Source organism: Peromyscus eremicus, chromosome 2, assembly GCF_949786415.1.
Source record: "Peromyscus eremicus chromosome 2, PerEre_H2_v1, whole genome shotgun sequence".
In the NCBI taxonomy this organism is placed as follows: domain Eukaryota; kingdom Metazoa; phylum Chordata; class Mammalia; order Rodentia; family Cricetidae; genus Peromyscus; species Peromyscus eremicus.
In genome coordinates, this window is record NC_081417.1 from 127,173,646 (window position 1) to 127,192,939 (window position 19,294).

General features: G+C 38.2%; 1 protein-coding gene across 1 annotated transcript in view; it reads right to left on the minus strand.

Annotated features, from left to right (window-relative positions):
• Window positions 1-3,132: 3,132 nt before the first annotated feature.
• LOC131904868 (selection and upkeep of intraepithelial T-cells protein 10-like) overlaps window positions 3,133-19,294 on the minus strand; it is a 37,665-nt gene continuing 21,503 nt past the window's right edge. Inside the window, exon 7 of the mRNA XM_059255866.1 lies at window positions 3,133-3,347. Within this exon, the coding sequence (XP_059111849.1) occupies window positions 3,133-3,347 (215 nt within the window). The remainder of the gene's footprint in view (window positions 3,348-19,294) is intronic.

The following is a 19,294-nucleotide window of genomic DNA, read 5'->3' on the forward strand; positions in this document are numbered from 1 at the left end:
ACACCAGAAAAGATTACCTCACAACCACAAGTTACATGTTTTCCAGAAACAAATTGAAATCTTTACACAGGAAGAAATTACATTATGATCACAAGTTACATGTTTTTCTCAGAAGCCCACAAGTAGTTAAGTATTTTTCTTTGTATTAATTTTCCCACCATAGAATTTTCACCCCAAAGCAATGATTCTTTTATAAATTGATTAACAAAATTTTAAGAAAGCCAAGGATATTTCAGCCACTTACTTTGTACTGACAGGCAGCTGTTTGTGGTTACAAAGAAAGGATCAATCATATTATTATTTATCTGACAAGAGACCTTAAAAGAATCACAAATCTAAACTTTTAAATATACGAACAATCAGTTATTTCTACTTTAGATCCTCAGAGTACACATCCACTCATCTACATTTTTTTATTAAATCACACTAGGAAGCCAAGGGTAAAAATGGATACAAGAAATTAATCATCACCTTTGGTCACCAACCCATCTTTAGCAAGAAAGGCACATCAGCTAGTAATATCTAGGCTGCCTTTGTTCTTGTTCCTTGATCTCAAAGAATTACTTGTTCAATAATTAACAGTGTGCCTTCCTAACTTTAAATTGTTCCCCAAGATTGTCTACATCAAAGCCATTAACAAAGATATCTTAACCTAACTTTACTAATGATCTACATCTCTAAATTCTTTCAAAGGGTGGTGGTTGAATCATTAATCTGCTCAATCAACAATGCTTAGAAAAAGTCAATCACTATTATTGTAAATACCAGTGACACTGCCCAGTGATGGGCTAGAAACCCCCTTAGAGTTTTCATCCAACTCATAGATTGTGAGAAACATGGTGACCTCAAGGACAACAAGCAGAGCTATGCTCAGTAACAGCATAAGGTCCTCACAAAACTAGTCCTCTGTGCTCTGTCTCTCCAAGCCTCACCCAATGTGGTTATGCTAACTGCTAGGCTGTTTTCCATGAGTTCCAAAGCTGCTTTCTATTCCTCTAGCATGGCCCTCAACAATCTATAAAAAGTATTTCTCCTTTAAGTTGATTAACTTGGGTATTTTTTACAATGATGAAAAGCCCAATAACAGAAAATTTAAACAAAAAAGCAAGATCATTGTTGTGCAACAATGTCTATGAGTTGTGTGGCATTCTTTGGAAGTGATTTGTGAGTACAACCTGGAAAAGTTTGGAGGTACAGGTTCAAGAATCTTTAAAACATTTCTAGGGTGATTCAGGTGGGACATTGGAATAAAAGAACAAATTCTTATTGCAATGGGGGTAGTAAAACTGTGCTCATGAGCTCTCAGAAGAGAACAAGAACTTTTTTGATAAATGGACAAGAGAGAATTCATGTTACATTCTGACAAAGAATTTGTTGACATTTTATCAATTGACTATTGGTGAACTAATTACTTTTGCAGAGGAAATGTCATTGCAGCATTTAGCTATAGTACAGATAGATACCTTTTTTATTGTATTTGGTTTTGGTTTTTTGTCATTTACAAATAGAACTGTGAACACAAAGCAGAGCAAAAGCTTTGAAAATTTGCCATTTATCCAAAAAGGAAAAGGAACCTGTAAAGTTTTGTCCAAAGACACCATGGCCCTGAAGGTGTAGGGGCCATTAGACAATGGGGAATTGCCTTGAATGCATCACAGTAACTGGCCAGATCCCACACATCACAAGCTGAGGTTATTAACTTTTGGAAGTTTTCAGAAGTCTTCGAACACAGGGTCACCAAAAGAAACATCCTTACATTCTTTCTTCCAGGCACACAGAGACAACTGCAGCCATGGTCCAAGAGGATGTACTTATCATTTGAGCTAGCAACATTCTTTGGTGTCATACATATGATGCTGTTTGGGGCACAGTTACATTAAGTTTTCCTGGGGAGACATGAACGTCTATTCACACTATATTGAGCACCAGGAACAGGTCAAATAAAAATTCCACCAAAGTCCAATTTGGTGAGCCACTGAGATTATTGGGCTTACTTGGGGAACATGAGTGGTGGGCTACACGCAGGAGCATGAGTGGTTCCTAGACAGCTTCATCATAGCAAATTATTTCCATCATTAATGACAACCTCATAAGCATTTCTTCAATTAGCTGCTGTTCAGTTAACTTTCCCCTTCTTATACATTCTAGAATCTTCCAAGATTATTTGTAGCAAGGGTGTGGTAGGAAGGAAGGAGTCATGGCTACAATCTCAGATGATAAGTCTAAGACCCTCCTCGTCCTCCTTCAACAACATCATTACCAGTAGCACAGATTTTGCTACCTCTGTATTGTCCTGATGGGATCCCCAGTTTCCTGACACAGCCACCTGCTGTCATACCTCTCTCTCTCTAGCCATCAGGGACCCCATCCACCCCTGAAACTATAGTCAAAGACAAACTTTCTTTGACAAGTCAATTTAAATTGTGGCATTATTTTTACAGACATATTTTTATTAAGTAACCTTTACAACACTTGTAAACCACAGGTAGACTTGGTTTTTCCCATTCTCCCTGCTTTGATAAATACACAAGCTCTGTTACAAAAATAATGCAAAAATGTTGACACCAATCTACTATGCCCCAGAAATCTGATCAACTCTTACCAAGTATCCAAAGTCAAGATTAAAAAAAAAAGCAGGTGGTTAACTTACTCCTGATTCTGACCACATTATTTTTCTAATTCTCATGTTCTCAAAATATGCCCTTAATTTCCAGCCAATGTCTCTGTTGTGGGGAAATGATTATTCGTAGTCCAGCACCAACTCTCCTGAGGGGAGGCAAACTGGTCCCTTTAATCTCGAGCTCAATGGGGGCAGCAGCCACCCCATGCACCAGCCTGCGGTGGTGCGCACAATTTAACCCTTAGCTCAGACAGTCCTCCCTTTGCAGAACAGGTCCAGTGGGGGAGAACACTACTTCCTCTTCTTCCCACCTTGGTGCGGCACTCCTTTCTTCTTGCCACCGAAAGAGGGAGGCCTGGAATGCTTCTTGCCTCCCAAGCCTCCTTTCCTCTTCTCTCCCTGGCCCGGCGGTCCACCTTTTCTCTTGCTCAAAGGTCCCTGCCGGCCCCCCTTTCTCTTGCCCTTCTGGCCCATTTTCCTCCCCTTAGCAGCCTCTTCTTGGTCCTCCTCCCTCATCTGCTTCCAGCTGAGGCTTCTTGCTGTTCATGACTCAAAGTAGCTCCAACTGGTTCTTCTTCTCGGCTGCAAAGTCCCCAAAGAGGGGCTGAAACTTCCTCTTCTTGCCAGTAATTAATAAAGGTGTTGATTAGCAAAGAGTGGGGTGTTGCTAAGAAGAATCCTACCCTGATGGCTTTTGGAGAAACGTAGACGACTTTGGAACTTTGGACTAGAAAATCAGTCAAAGTTTACACAAATAACTTAACAGGCAATTCTACTAGGAGCCTGGAAAACAGTACTGAGAATAGAGTGGACTAGATAGACACAGCTCAAGAGCTTCCAAGGGAAATAAAGTCTCTGTAAACAACTGGACTAAAGGCCATTCAAAGGGTATTTTGGCAAAAAAAAAAAAAAATCTGGCTATCTTCTGTCCGCGTATGGCCAATTTGCTGAACTTAAAAGTAATGGACTCATTTCTTTGGCGTAGGATATTTCAAGAGTATATAATTTTAGAAAATTGTCTCTCCCTCTCCTAAAAGCTAACAATTGCCAATAACTCCAAAGCTAGGGATGAAATTTCATGTTCAATTCTTATTACTTGCTGTGGTTTGGTCTGGTTTAGGCTTGCACAGGTCTTTTGCATGCTGTTACAATTATTGTGAGTTAATGTATAGCTTCTGTGTTGTAGCAGAATCTACTGCTCACTTATAGTTATTTCCCACCTCTGGCTCTTACATGCTCCTACAATGATCCTTGAGTCCTGAGAGAGGGTTGCAGTATATATGCCCACTTTAGAGCTGAGCATCCTGCAGTTGTTTAGTGCCTGTACCTTGGCCAGTTGTGAGTCTCTGTGTTAATCATTGTCTACTGCAAATGTAGGCTTCTCGGGTGAGTTTTCAGAGATGCAGTGATCTGTGAATATAATAACAAGTTATTAGGAATTGGTTTAATGCTATGTCCATTAGTCAGGATTATGGTAGTAGGTCCCTCCCCCCACTTACAGCCTATGTCCTGTTTAGCCACGGGTTCTTTGCCTGATAATGGAGCCAGATATGAGATTCATCTTGTGGATTGGAACTTAAATCCAATGAAAAAGTGGTTGGTTAATCTTTTGATGTCTGTGTCACTATTACAGCAGCAGGCTGGCAGGGTTCACAGCTGTGTATAATTAATAATTACTTTTATCCTCTGGTAGCATACATAGTACCTTCCAGAACTATGAAAGCTAGCTAATATTGATGGAGCTTTCAGATCTGAGCTGGAAAGATGGCTCAGTCTTTAAAGACTAAGGCTTACCTTCAGTGATTTCTTGTTCTATTTCTTTACATTGAAACTGTTTTTATTAATCATTTTAAGAATATATTCTAAAAAATCCAAACACCCATTTTTTTCACTTAGTTTCATCATCATCTCGAAAAAGCAGAGATTTGGGTCCATTTATCAGTGTATTTTAAGGATTTTTTTTCACTTTTAATCATGTTTGTCTGTGACTGTGTGTGGGTATGTATATGAGAGTACATATGCAAAAATTAAGTTTCGAAAGGGTTTTGGATTCTTTGGAACTGGAGTTACATGTGCTTATAAGCCATCTAATAAGGGTACTGGGATCCAAACTCTGGTCCTCTGAAAGAGCAACAAATACTCTTAATCACTGAGCCATCTCTCCAGCCCCTCTCACTGATGTATTTTAATTCTTTCAGGAAATATTTAGACTTTTTGGTTCATTTTATGTGTAGGTATTCTCATACCCAGGAGTTATTATTTATGATACTAATATATTTATTTTGATACTATTATATGAAAATTGCAAAGATAATACATAGGTAATATATTTTTGAATTTTTGAAGACTAGGAAAATATTTCATTTTGCTGCTAAACATTGGCTTTATATGAAAGTATATTATTTGGTTTAAAATACATTTCCCTAAAGTTTTGTATCATTGTTTTCACTGCCTTAGTGATCCTTTCTTCAAAAGTGAAATCCTATGTTCACATTTGAAGAAAATTTGTCAAAGAATCATTTTAAACAAATCCATGTTGATTCAATCCTTACTGAGTTTAAGATGTGGAGGAGAGTATGCATCACAGGCCACATGGACACTCATTGGCATCTATATGATGACAAAGCTCAAAATAAAAATGTCATTTTTTGCCCTGAAAATACATATACAAACAACAAAAAACAGTCTCAGCACGTTGTATTTATATATCTGTGCATACATATACATATATGTGTGTTTAACAAAAATAAAGAAAAAGAGACTATCATTTTGAGGGGGCATGAGAAGGCTTGGAAGGAGGGTACCTTAAAGGAGATAGAGAATAAAGAGAAGGGAGATGCAATGTAATTGTATTTTAATTTAAAAATGTATTTTTAAAAATCTACACTTTTTAGACAGAACAAAATTTGATCAAAGAACCTCTCAATTGTATATTTTGCAGATATAAATTTTATAGTTCAAATCAGAATCCTTTTCTCTCTTTCTTTACTGTCTCAGGTTCCCGAATTGAGACTGCAATTCAATCTTAAGGGCTGAAGAGGATTGAAGATCTCCTCTTCACAGCTTCCTTGGGGCTGATTGAAGATCTCCTCTACAATACTTCCTTGGAGCTGGACCGTTTCCTCTCTGCAATCTCTGAGGAACTGAGCAAATACATAGATATTTTAGTTTGAGAAGGGTCTGGGAAACTCCATACTCATGGAAGGTTGTGGGGTCATCTTATAGTATAATCTGACACATCAACACACACACACACACACACACACACACACACTGTATCATTTAGCAACTTGTTATTCACAATCTTCATATTAATGTTAATAAAAGGTCTTCTTCTACCATAAGGTACTCAAGAACCACAGTGTTAGGAAGTAATTAGACTTAAGGCAGAATCTGACAATGTAAATCATGGTAGATGATGACATTTTGTTTCAGTTGTTTGGTGTATATATACAGATCTCTTAAGATGACTGTCCTCAACATCTTAACTTTTGAGTTTAGAAATGAGGTCTCGGGAACTGTTATCTTTATAGATTATTTAAAGCAGAAGTGACTAAAACAGTTCATTTTTATAAAGAAACATGAACTGTGAAGTCTCTCTTCATTTTATTTGTTCTTCTCTCACACAATACATCCTGACTACAGTTTTCCCTCCCTCCACTCCTCCCAGTTCCCTCCACCACCTCTCCTCTCCCACAGATCCACCCCTCCTCTGTTTCAGAAAAGAGCAGGCCTCACAGGGATATCAACTAAATGTGGCATAACAAGGTGAAATAAGACTAGGCACATACCTTCATATCAAGGCTGGACAAGGCAACCCAGTAGGAGGGAAAAAGTGTGAAGAGCAGGTGAAAGAGTCAGAAATATCCCCTCTCCCACCGTTAGGAGTCCCACAAAAATGTCAAGCTAACAACCATGACATTTGCAGAGGATCTAACACAGACCCATGCAGGCTCTGCAATTATCACTTCACTCTCTATAAGTCCCTATGAACACCACTTAGTAGATTCTGTGGGCCATGTTCTTGTGGTGTCCTTGATCCCTCTGGCTCTTACAATTCTCATCCATCTCCACCCCCACTTTCTGTGGGATTCCCCAAGCTCTAAGGGGAGAGACCTGAGGAAGATCTCCAATTTGGGCTCCCTTTACCTAATGTTTGGCTATGGGTCTCTGTATCTGATCCCATAAGCTGTCAGAGGGTGCCTCTCTGGTGACAGTTGGGCTAGGCACTGATCTATGAGTTTAACAGAATATCATTAGGAATCATTTTGTTGACTTTTTTCTATCTTAGGTCTCTGGGTTGTCTAGTCTCCAGTTCCTGGTCATCTAAACAATGTCAGGCATCGGCTCCCTCTCCTGGGATGGGCTTCAAATTAAAGCAGTCATTGAATGGCCACTCCACAAGTTCTGCCCCTCAGTTGCCCCAGCACACCTCACAGGCAGGATAGATTGTAGGTCAAAGGTTTTGTGTCTGGGTTGGTCCAGTCCCACCACTGGAGGACTTGCCTGGTTATAGAAGATGGCCAGTTCATGATCTGTATCCTCCATTACTAGAAGTCCTTGATAAGGTCACCCTAATAGAATCCTGGGAGTTTCTAGTAAACTAGGTTTCCACATGACCCCCAAACACTAATTCCACTTATCCTTCCCAGTGCTATTTCCCTCCATCCCTCTGCTTAACTGTCCCCTTCTGTTCCCATTGTCACTTGCCCCCAGAACACTCACAAAAATGTACTCAATTTCCCCTTCCCATGGAGATCCATGTGTCCCCCTTAGAGGCCTCCTTAATACTTAGTCTTTCTGGGTCTGTGGAATTATACCATGATTATCATTTATTTAACAGCTAATATCCACTTATAAGTGAGTACACACTATGTTCATCTTTCTGGGTCTGTGTTACCTCACTCAGGATGATTTTTTTTCCTAGATCCATCCATTTGCATGTAAATTTCATGATGTCATTTTTTTAACAGCTGAGTAATACTCCCCTGTGTAAGTGTACCATATTCCCTTTACTCATTCTTTGGATGAGGGACATCTAGATTGTTTCAGATTATTATGAATAAAGTCACTACAAAGTTAGTTGAGCAAGTGTGTTTGTGGTAAGATGGAGCATCCTTCAGGTATATATCCAGTAATGGTATAGCTGGGTCTTGAGGTAGGTCAATTCCCAGTTTTCTGTGGAACTGCCATATGGATTTCCATAGTGGTTGTATAAATTTGCAATCCCACCAGCATTGGAAGGGGGTTCCCCTTGCTCCATATCCTCTTCAGCTAGAGCTGTTGCTTGTGCTTTTGATCTTAGCTATTCTGACAGGTGTAAGTTGGAATTTCAGAGTTGTCTTGATTTTGCTTTTCCCTGATAGCTAAGAATGTTGAACATTTCTTTAACTGTTTCTCAGCAATTTGAGATTTCTCTATTGAGAATTCTCTGTTTAGCTCTGTATACCATTTTTATTGGATTATTTGGTTTGTTGATATCTAGTTTCTTTAGTTCTTTATATATTTTCGATATTAGTCCCCTGTTAGATGTGTAGCTGATAAAAATCATTTCCTGTTTCATAGGCTGTTGTTTTGTCCTATTGACAGTGTCCTTTGCCTTACAGAAGCTTTTCGGTTTCATGAGGTTCCATTTATTAATTGTTGATCTTAGTGCCTGTGCTATTCGTTTTCTGTTCAGGAAGCTGTCTCCTGTAACAATGTGTTCAAGTCTATTCCCCACTTTCTCTTCTATCAGGTTCAGTATATCTGATTTTATGTTGCGGTCTTTGGTCCACTTGGATTTGAGTTTTGTGTAGGATGATAAACATGGATCTATTTGCATTCTTCTACATGCAGGCATCGAGTTAGACTAGCACTACTTGTAGATGCTTTCTTTTTTCCATTGTACACTGTTGGCTTCCTTGTCAAATATGAGGCATCCATAGGTGTGTGAAATTATGTCTAGGTCTTCAGTTAAATTCCATTAATCACCTTTCTGTTTTTATGCCAATGCCATGTGGGTTTTATTTCTCTTGCTCTGTAGTACAGGAGAAATCAGGGCTGGTGATACCTCCAGAAGTTCTTTTACTGATGTTGATCCTACTGATCCTTGAACATGGGAGATCTTTTTATCTTTTGATATCCTCTTCAATTTCTTTCTTCAATCAAAAACTTGAAGTTTTTTATCATACAAGTCTTTTGCTTGCTTGGTTAGTGTTACCTCAGAATAATTTATATTATTTGAGGATATTGTTTCTCTGATTTCTTCCTCACTCCATTTGTTATTTGTATGTAAGAGGGCTACTGATTATTATTTTTTAGAGTTAATCTAGTGTCCAGCCACTTTGCTAAAGGTGTTATCAGCAGTTCCTAGAACTAGAATTTGCTAGAATTTTGGGGGTTGTTTATGTATAATAACATATCATTTGTAAATAGCAATGGTTTGACTTCTTTCTTTTTTTGTGTCCTCTTGATCTCCTTCAGCTTTCTTATCACTTTAGCTAGAACTTCAAGAACTATATTGAGTAGATATGGAAAGAATGGACATCCTTGTATTCCTGATTTTAGTGAAATTTCTTTGTGTTTCTCTCCATTTAATTTGATGTTGGCTATTGGCTTGCTGTACATTGCATTATTATGTTGAGGTATGTTTCTTGTATCCCTGATCTCTCCAAGAGTTTACATCTATGCCTCAAATGCAAGCATACCCACCCTTGTAAAAGAAACATTACTAAAACTTAAATCACACATTGACCCTCACACATTGATAGTGAGAGACTTTAGTACCCCGTGCTCACCAACAGACAGATCATCTTGACAAAACTCAAAAGAAATACTGGAGCTAACAGATGTTATATGCCAAATGGATCTAACAGATATCTACAGAACATTTTACCCAAACACAAAAGAATATACCTTTTTTCAGTGCCTCTCCAAACTTTCTCCAAAATTGATCATATACTCAGTCACCAAACAAATTTCTACTAGAAACATCTACTAGAAATTTTGAAATAATACCCCATATCCTATCAGACTGCCATGGATTGAAGCTGGATTTCAACAACAGAAAGCCTACAAATTCATGGAAACTGATAAACTCTCTACTGAATGAAAAGTGAGTCAGGACAGAAATAAAGAAATTAAAGACTTTCTAGAATTCAGTGAAAATGAATACACAACACAGCAAAGCTTATGGGACACCATGAAAGTAGCGCTAAGAGGAAAGTTTATAGCACTAAGTGGTACATTAAAAAGAAATTTTGTGAGATCTCATATTAACAACTTAACAGCACACCTGAAAGCTCTAGATAAAAAAGAAGTAGGCATACCTAAGAGGAGTAGATGCCAGGAAATAACTTATGAAACTGAGGGCTGAAAACTATAAGATATAAACAAAGAGAGTAATACAAAGAATCAATGAAACAAAGAGTTGGTTCTTTGAGAAAAATCAGCAAGATAGACAAATCTTTATCCAAACTAACTAAAAGACACAGAGAGAATATCCAAATTTACAAAATAAGAAACAATAAAGGGACATAAAAACATATTCTGAAGAAATCCAAATAATCATTAGGTTATACTTTAAAAACTTGTACTCGCCGGGCAGTGGTGGCGCACGCCTTTAATCCCAGCACTTGGGAGGCAGAGGCAGGTGGATCTCTGTGAGTTCGAGGTCAGCCTGGGCTACCAAGTGAGTTCCAGGAAAGGCACAAAGCTACACAGAGAAACCTTGTCTCGAAAACCCAAAAAAAAAAAAAAAAAAAAAAAAAAAAACAGTACTCCACAAAATTGGAAAGCCTTAAAAGCAGTGGATTTCTTGATAGATAATTTTCTTGATAGATGCCATTTACCAAAGTTAAATCAAGGACAGATAAACACTTAAAACAGACCTATAACCAACCCCTAAGGATATAAAAGAAGTCATTAAAAGCCTCCCAATCGCTCAAGGCTTTAGGCCCAGGGGTACAACCTGTGCCACCATACCCCCACCCACTGCAGCCCCAATTACAGGCCAGTAGGCAGGACTCCTGCAGGCAGGCTTGACTACCACCCCCCATTAGAACCTGTAACTTACAAGCCCCACTCTACCCACCCCAAACCCACCCATCCTTGAGACTGCAGCCTCTCCTTGAGACACAGACTCCACCAGCTCCAATTGACAAAGAACTCTGATTGGACCAAGAGTGTCAATTGGACCAAGAGAGGTTCCCAGAGACACAGACACCATTAACACCAATTGGAGGAAGAGATGGATAGATGCCAGTGCAAGAATATATTCAATAGCATAAAGAGAAGTATAGCACCACCAGAACCCAGTGGGTCTACATCAGCAAGACCTGAACATCCCAATGTAGAAGAAGCAGAAGAAAATGACCTTAAAATGACTTTAAGAAGATGATAGAGGTCTTTAAAGAGGAAATGAAAAATCCCCTTAAAGAAACTGAGGAAAAGACAAACAAAAACTGGAAGAAATCAATAAATCCTTTTAAAAAAAAAAGGTCAAGAAAAACAAGAAAAAGCAATCAAACAGATGGAGGAAACAGTTCAACATTTGAAAACTGAAATAGAGGTGATAAAGAAGACAAAAATGGAGGGAATACTGGAAATGGAAAGCCTGAGTAAATGAACAGGAACTCCACATGCAAGCATAACCAACAGAATGCAAGAGATAGAGGAGAGAATCTCCAGTATTGAAGGTACAATAGAGGAAATAGATTCATCAGTCAAAGAAAACATTAAAGACTACAAAATCATAACACAAAACATCCAGGATATCTGGGACACCATGAAAAAACCAAACCTAAGAATAATAGGGATAGAAGAAAAAGAAGAATACCAGCTCAAAAGCACACAGAATATATTCAACAAAATCATATAAGAAAACTTTTCCAACCTAAGGAAGGAAATGTCTATGAAGATACAAGAAGCTTACAGAACACCAAATAGACTGGACCAAAAAAACTCTCCTTGCCACATAATAATCAAACCACTAACCATACAGAGTAAAGAAAAAATACTAAGAAGTGCAAAGGAAAAAGGTCAAGTAACATAAAGGCTGACCCATCAGAAAAACACCTGACTTCTCAATGGAGACTCTGAAAGACAGAAGGTTCTGAACAGACATATGAAGACACTAAGAGACCATAGATGCCAGTCCAGAATATTATACCCAGTAAAATTCTCAATTGCCATAGATGGAGTAAATACGATATTCTGTGATAAAACCAGATTTAAACTACTGTGGATATTGCTTTGTATAAATAAAATGCTGATTGGCCAGGAGCCAGGCAAGAAGTATAGGCGGGACAAGCAGAAAAGAGAATTCTGGGAACAGGAAAGCTGAGTCAGGACACGCTGCCAGCCACTGCCATGAGTACCAACATGTAAGATACTGGTAAGCCATGAGCCATGTGGCAAGGTATAAATTTATAGAAATGGGTTAATTTTAGATGTAAGAACTAGATAGCTAGAAGCCTGAGCCATTAGGCCAAGCAGTTTAAATAATATAAGGTGGGAGCTGGAGAGAAACTCTCCAGTTACAGTCCACAAATCCAGCCTGACAGAAAGCACTAGAAGGAAAAATCCAGCCTAAGGAAGTTAGATGCACCCATGAAAATACAGGGAATAGATAATCCCACACCAACACATCCCAAAGAAGGGAAACACACACCACTACCACCAAAAAATAACAGGAATTCACAATCACTGGCCATTAATATCCCTTCATATCAATAGACTCGTTTCGCCTATAAAAAGACACAGACTAACAGAATGGATACAAAAACAGGATCCATCCTTCTGCTGCATACAAGAAACACACCCAAGCCTAAAAGACAGACACCAACTCAGAGTAAAGGGCTGGCAAAAGTCTTTCCAGTCAAATGGGCTTAATAAGCAAGCTGGTGTAGCTATTCTAGTATCTAACAAAATAGACTTCCAACTAAAATTAATCAAAAGAGATTGAGAAGGACATTACTTATTCTTTACAGGAAAAATCTTGAAGACAAAGTCTCAATTCTGAACATTTATGCCCCCAAATACAAGGGCACCCACATATGTAAAAGAAACATTACAAAAATTTAAATCAACATCAAACCATTTGAGTCATAACATCAGTTAAGTCCTTTATTTCTCTGTTAAGTTTCAATTTGAGAGATCTGTCCAGTGGTGAAAGTGGGGTGTTAAAGTCTCCCACTATTAATGTGTGGGGTTTTATATGTGGTTTAAGCTTTAGTAATGTTTCTTTTACATATGTGGGTGCCCTCGTGTTTGGGGCATAAATGTTCAGAATTGAAACTTCATCTTGGTGGATCTTTCCTGTGATGAGTATATAATGCCCTTATTGATCTCTTTTGATTGATTTTAGTTTGAAGTCTATTTTGCTGGATATTAGGATGGCTACACCCGCTTGCTTCTTAAGACCATTTGATTGAAAAGTCTTTTCCCAGCCTTTTATTCTTAGGTAGTGTCTATCTTTGAATTTGAGATGTGTTTCTTGTATGCAGCAGAAAGATGGGTCCTGCTTTCGTATCCATTCTGTAAGCCTGTGTCTTTTTATAGGTGAATTAAGTCCATTGATATTAAAGGACATTAATGACCAGTGATTGTTCATTCCTGTTATTTTTTGGTGGTATTGTGTGTGTACTTCTCTTCTTTGGGGTTTACTGCTGTGGCATTATCTATTGCCTGTGTTTTCAGGGGTGTATCTGACTTCCTTAGGTTGGAATTTTCCTTCTAGTGCTTTCTGTAGGGCTGGGTTTGTGGATAAGTATTGTTTAAATCTAGCTTTGTCTTGGAATGTCTTGTTCATTCCATCTATGATGATTGAAAGTTTTTCTGCGTATATTAGTCTAGGCTGGCATCCGTGGTCTCTTAGTGTCTGCATTACATCTGTCCAGGTCTTCTGGCTTTCAGAGTCTCCATTGAGAAATCGGGTGTTATTCTGATGGGTTTGCCTTTATAAATCACTTGGCCTTTTTCCTTTGCTACTCTTAATATTCTTTCTTTATTCTGTACATTTAGTTGTTTAATTATTATGTGGCAAGGGGACTTTTTGGGGGGGTCTAGTCTGTTTGGTGTCCTATAGGATTCTTATATCTTCATAGACATTTCCTTCTTTAAGTTGGGAAAGTTTTTTCTATGATCTTGTTGAATAATGAAATTGAGGAAAAGGCAAACAAAAAATGGGAAGAACACTATAAAAAAAAAACTAGAGGAAAGGACAAATAAAGCAGAAGAAAACAATAAATCCCTGAAAGAAAATCATGAAAAAACAATGAAACAGATGAAGGAAACAGTCCAAGACCTGAAAAAAGAAAGAGAAAAAATGAAGAAGACACAAACAGAGGGAATGCTGGAAATAGAAAATCTGAGTAAATGAACAGGAACTTCAGATGCAAGTATAACCAACAGAATGCAAGAGATGGAAGAGAGAATCTCTGGCATTGAAGATATGGTAGAAGAAATAGATTCATCAGTCAAAGAAAACACTAAAGTCAACAAAGCCATGACCCAAAATGTCCAAGAAATTTGGGACACTATGAAAAGACCAAACCTATGAATAATAGGGATGAGGAAAGAGAAGAATACCAACTCAAAAGCACACAAAATATGTAAAGACTTAAGAAACTAGACAGCAAAATACCAAACAATCCAATTTTAAAAATGGACTACAGATCTAAACAGAGAATTCTCAAAAGAAGAATCCCAAATGGCTGAAAGACATTTAAGGAACTGCTCAACATCCTTAGTCATCAGGGAAATGCAAATCAAAACAACTCTGAGATACCATCTTACACCTGTCAGAATGGCTAAGATCAAAAGCATTGCAGACAGCTTCTGTTGAAGAGGATGTGGAACAAGGGGAACACTCCTCCACTGTTAGTAGGACTGTAAACTTGTACAGCCACTCTGGAAATCAGTATTGAGACTTCTCAGGAAAGTGGAAATCAATCTACCTCAAGACCCAATGATACCACTCTTGGGCATATACCCAAGGGAGGCTCAATTATACCACAAGGACACTTGTTCAACTATGTTCATAGCACCATTATTCATAATAGCCAGAACCTGGAAGCAACCTAGATTCCCTTCAACCAAAGAATGGATTAAAAAAAAATGTGGTACATATACACAATGGACTATTACTCAGGTGTAAAAAAAAATGACATCATGAAATTTCAGGCAAATGGATGGAACTAGAAAATATCATCCTGAGTGAGGTAACCCAGACTCAGAAAGACAAACATGGTATGTACTCACTCATAAGTGGATACTAGATATAAAGCAAATGATAACCAGACTACAACCCACAGTTCCAGAGAAGCTAGGAAACAAGGAGGACCCTAAGAAGGATGTGTGGATCACCTTGGGAAGGAGAAACAGAGGAGATCTCCATGAGTAAACTGGGGATGGGGGGCAATAGAGAGGAGAGGATAGAGGATTAGAACATGAGGGAATAGGGTGGTTGAGCTGGGAGAGGGACAAGTGGGAGAGCAATGAAAGAGATACCATGATAGAGGGAGACATCACGGTGATAAGGAGAAACCAGGTGCTAGGAAAATCCCCAGGAATCCACAAGGATAACTCCAGATTAGACTACTAGCAATAGTGGTGAGGGTGCCTGATCTGGCCTACCCTGGTAATCAGATTGGTGAATACCAAATCCCTTAAAGCCTGCTCAACAACTACAGACTGCACGCACAACCATCCCCTTTTGCCCCCCACCCCTGGTTCCATATTCTTGTCTACAACTTCAGAAGAAGACTTCTGCTTCACCTCAGGCCAGACTGGATCTAGGGACCCCGTGTCTACAATTTCAAAAGAAGATTTCAGCTTTATCGGAGCACAGGCCTTCAGTTTTACTGGAGCACATGGCAGATCTAGCGACCCCGTGCTGACAGCTGTGTTGGAGGCCAGTCTGATCCTAGAGACCCAAGAGACCAGATCAGATCTAGGGATCCCTGTCAGCACCCCTTCCACTTGACTCCATATCATAGTTGATGACTTCAGAAGAAGAATCTGGCTTTACCAGAGGCCAGGCCACATCTAGGGACCCCTAGATGCCAAAACCCCAGAAGGGACACCCTACTAGACCTGAAGACTTGCTAGTCACCAGAACCCTTGCTTATTTAGGCCAGAAGACCTGAGAGGAAAGAGAAACTAAAGAACAAAACACACATCTAACAAAGACAAACTCAGGAGTCAACACCTACTGCTGGTAGCTAGTAGCCATGTCAGAGGAACAGCAGGTTGCAATTGGGGTTCAGGGTGTCAGCCCACCAGAAGAAAATCTCTCTGATGAATGTATCTCATTTATGCAAGGCTTACCAAAATAGAGACTCCAGAATGTCTTTTGCTTCTTTTGTGCCTTTACATGTTGCTGCTACAATCTTTTCTCTGGTATCTGACATGGTATATTTAGATGTGGGGAGTCTACCACTGCCTGTATTATGGTGTGTTTATCTCATGAATAAATCCTGATCTACTGAGCATTTACATCTGTGGATTGTCAGGAAGATGATTCATCCTTAAGTTGTATAATTTTCATGAATAAAAATGAATTCAAGGATAGCCTACACAATCAGGGCCCATTAGTTCTCCCTAAGGATCTAATTCTGATCACAGCTCAAATTAATGATTGACATGAGCCAGAATGGCTGAAATTTCTTTAATTTTATTGCTGAGCACCACTATCTGATACAAAGCTTCAAAATAGATTTAGATTAGACAACATGCCTTGCTAATAGTTTTTAAGATAAACATTCCCAGAAAAACTATCTGTAGTTCACAAGGGCATAGCTGAGCAATCTGGCTAGGTCATAAATACAAAATAGCCCAGTTATTGCTAGCTGGCAAATGATTAATCCCTTGCACCCATTCCTGACCTCAATTTGTGAAAATAAATTCTGACTAGTCAAGGCTACAAAAAAATAATTTGACTCTGTAGCCCCAATAAGGATTATAGGTTTCTTTTGATAGTCAGGAATCACACACAGGATAAAAAGTACATTTTAAGATTTATGCATTATGGTACCATAATATCCTAGAAAGTGCCTGCTGAGCTGATACTAAAAGATACATGGTACCTGAGCCTGAACTAGAGAATCTGTGACACAAACCTGGCACTCACTAGGCAACTTGGAAATCTAAAGAGAATTCAGAATTTATGATTCCTGATTGCAGAGTGTTGGTTAAAAATGTTTATGTGGTTGTGAGTTAGTTTAATTTGCCTGCTTGAAAGAATGCAGGGGCAAAAGGTCGAAATAAATATACACTCAGATAGGTTGCAAGTACATGATTTTCTCATTTTCTTGGTTTCTTCAACAGTTTTAGGTGTACTATTCATTTAAAATTCCTTATAAGATTACCTCTCAAGATAGATAATAAAGTAATTGATTCTTTCTTTGTAACTACAATTTACAGCCTGTCAATAAAAGGGTTGGCTAAGAAAATAAGCTCCTTGCGTTCTACTTAGATATATTGCATGAGAGTTATTGAGATGTCTGTTTCTAATTATATTTTTACCTATAGCATGAGACTTTTTTGTGACTCCTGTTTTGCCTAAAAGAGTTTTTGGGGATATGTAAGCTGTAAAAAGACATGAGAGGAGAGAGCAACAAGGGAGAACAATATGAGTGAGAACATCATGAGAGAATAAAAGAAGAAACCATCAAGAGAGTGTGTGAGTGTCCTCATTTTCTCTAACCCCTCAGATAGAAAAACACTGTGGATTCCTTTCAAACCCTATGCTGCCTTAGGGGCTGGTTCCCCAGAGCAGAAATAACCTAGACCTATAATCATCCCAAATCCAGATGCCTAAATGCCAATGTAAGAACACAACCAATAACAGAATAGGCAATATGGTATCACCAGAGCCCAGCTATTCTATAGCAGTAAGACCTGTTTTCTCCATCCATGGCAATTAACAGTTTTGCTGGGTAAAGTATTCTGTGCTGGCATCTGTGATCTCTTAGAGTCTGCAAGACATCAATCTAGGCCCTTCTGGATTTTAGAGTCTCCACTAAGAAGTCAGATGTGATTCTAATAGGTCTGCCTTTATATGCTAAACATATAAACACAGCTGAAGCACAAGAAAATAACCTCAAAATTACTTTATAAAGGTGATAGAGGTTCTTAAAAAGGATATGAACAAATCCCTTAAAGAAAGTGAGAAAAAGACAAATAAAATATTGGAAAAAAATCAATAAACTTCTAAATGAAAACTAAGAAAGCACAAACAAACAGACAAAGAAAACTGTTCAAAACCTGAAAATGGAAATAGAAGAAATAAAGAAAATACAAACTGAGTGAATGATGGAAATGGAAAATCTGAGAAAGCAAACAGGAGCTACAGATGCAAGCATCACCATAGCATATAAGAGATGGAAGACAGAATCTCAGGTGTTAAAGACATGATAGAGCAAATATATTCATCAGTCAAAGAAAATGTTAAATCAAAAAAATTTCTAACACAAAACATCCAGAAAATCTAGGACACTATGAAATAACCAAAAGTAAGTATAATAGGAATAGAAGCGCTAGAAGTAAACCAGCTCAAAGACCCAGAAAATCATAGAAGAAAATTTTCCCAACCTAAATAAGAACATGCCTGTAAAGGTACAAGAAGCTTAAAAAGTACAAAATATATTGGATCAGAAGAGAAAATCCCCTCACCACATAATAATCAAAATACTAAACATACATAACAAAGAAAGAATATTAAAAGCAACAAGGGGAAAAGTAGCATGTAAGGGTAGACTTATTAGAATCATGCCCAACTTCTTAACAGAGACCATAAAATCCAGAAGGGCCTAGACTGATGTCTTACAGACTCTAAGAGACCACAGATACTAGCTCAGACTACTATACCCAGCAAAACTGTCAATCACCATAGATGGAGAAAACAAGATATTGAACAACAATGTTAAATTTAAACAATATCTGTTCACAAACCTAGCCTTAAAGAAGGTACTAGAAGGAAAATTCCAACCCCAGGAAGTTAACTGCACCCACAAAAACATGGGCAATAGATAATCTCACAGCAGCATAACCCAAAGAAGGGAAACACACACACACTACCATCAACAATAACAAAATGACAGGAATTAACAATCATTGGTTATTAATATGCCTCAATATCAATGGACTCAATTCATCAATAAAAAGACAAGCTAACAGATAGGATGTGAAAAACAAGTTCCATCAGTCTGCTGTATACAAGAAGCATACCCCAACATCAAAGACAGATATTACCTCAGAATAAAGGGTTGGGAAAAATGGAGACTTTAAAACCCCACTCTCCCCTTTAGACAGGTCATCCAGACAGAAATTAAACAGAGAAATAACAGAACTAACAGACATTATGACTCAAAAGTACCTAATAGATATCTATGGAACATTTCACCCAAACACAAAAGTATTTACCTCCTTCTCAGCACCACATGGAATCTTCTCTAAAATTGACCATATACTTGGCCACAAAGCAAATCTCAACAGATACAAAAATGTGATATAACCCTCTGTATCTTATCAGACCACCATGGATTAAAGCTGAATTTCAACAACAACAGAAAGTCTACAAATTAATGAAAACTGAACAACTCTCTACTGAGTTACCACTAGGTCAAGGAAGAAATAAAGGAAGAAGTTAAAGACATTCTAGAATTCAATTGAAATTAATGCACAAGATAC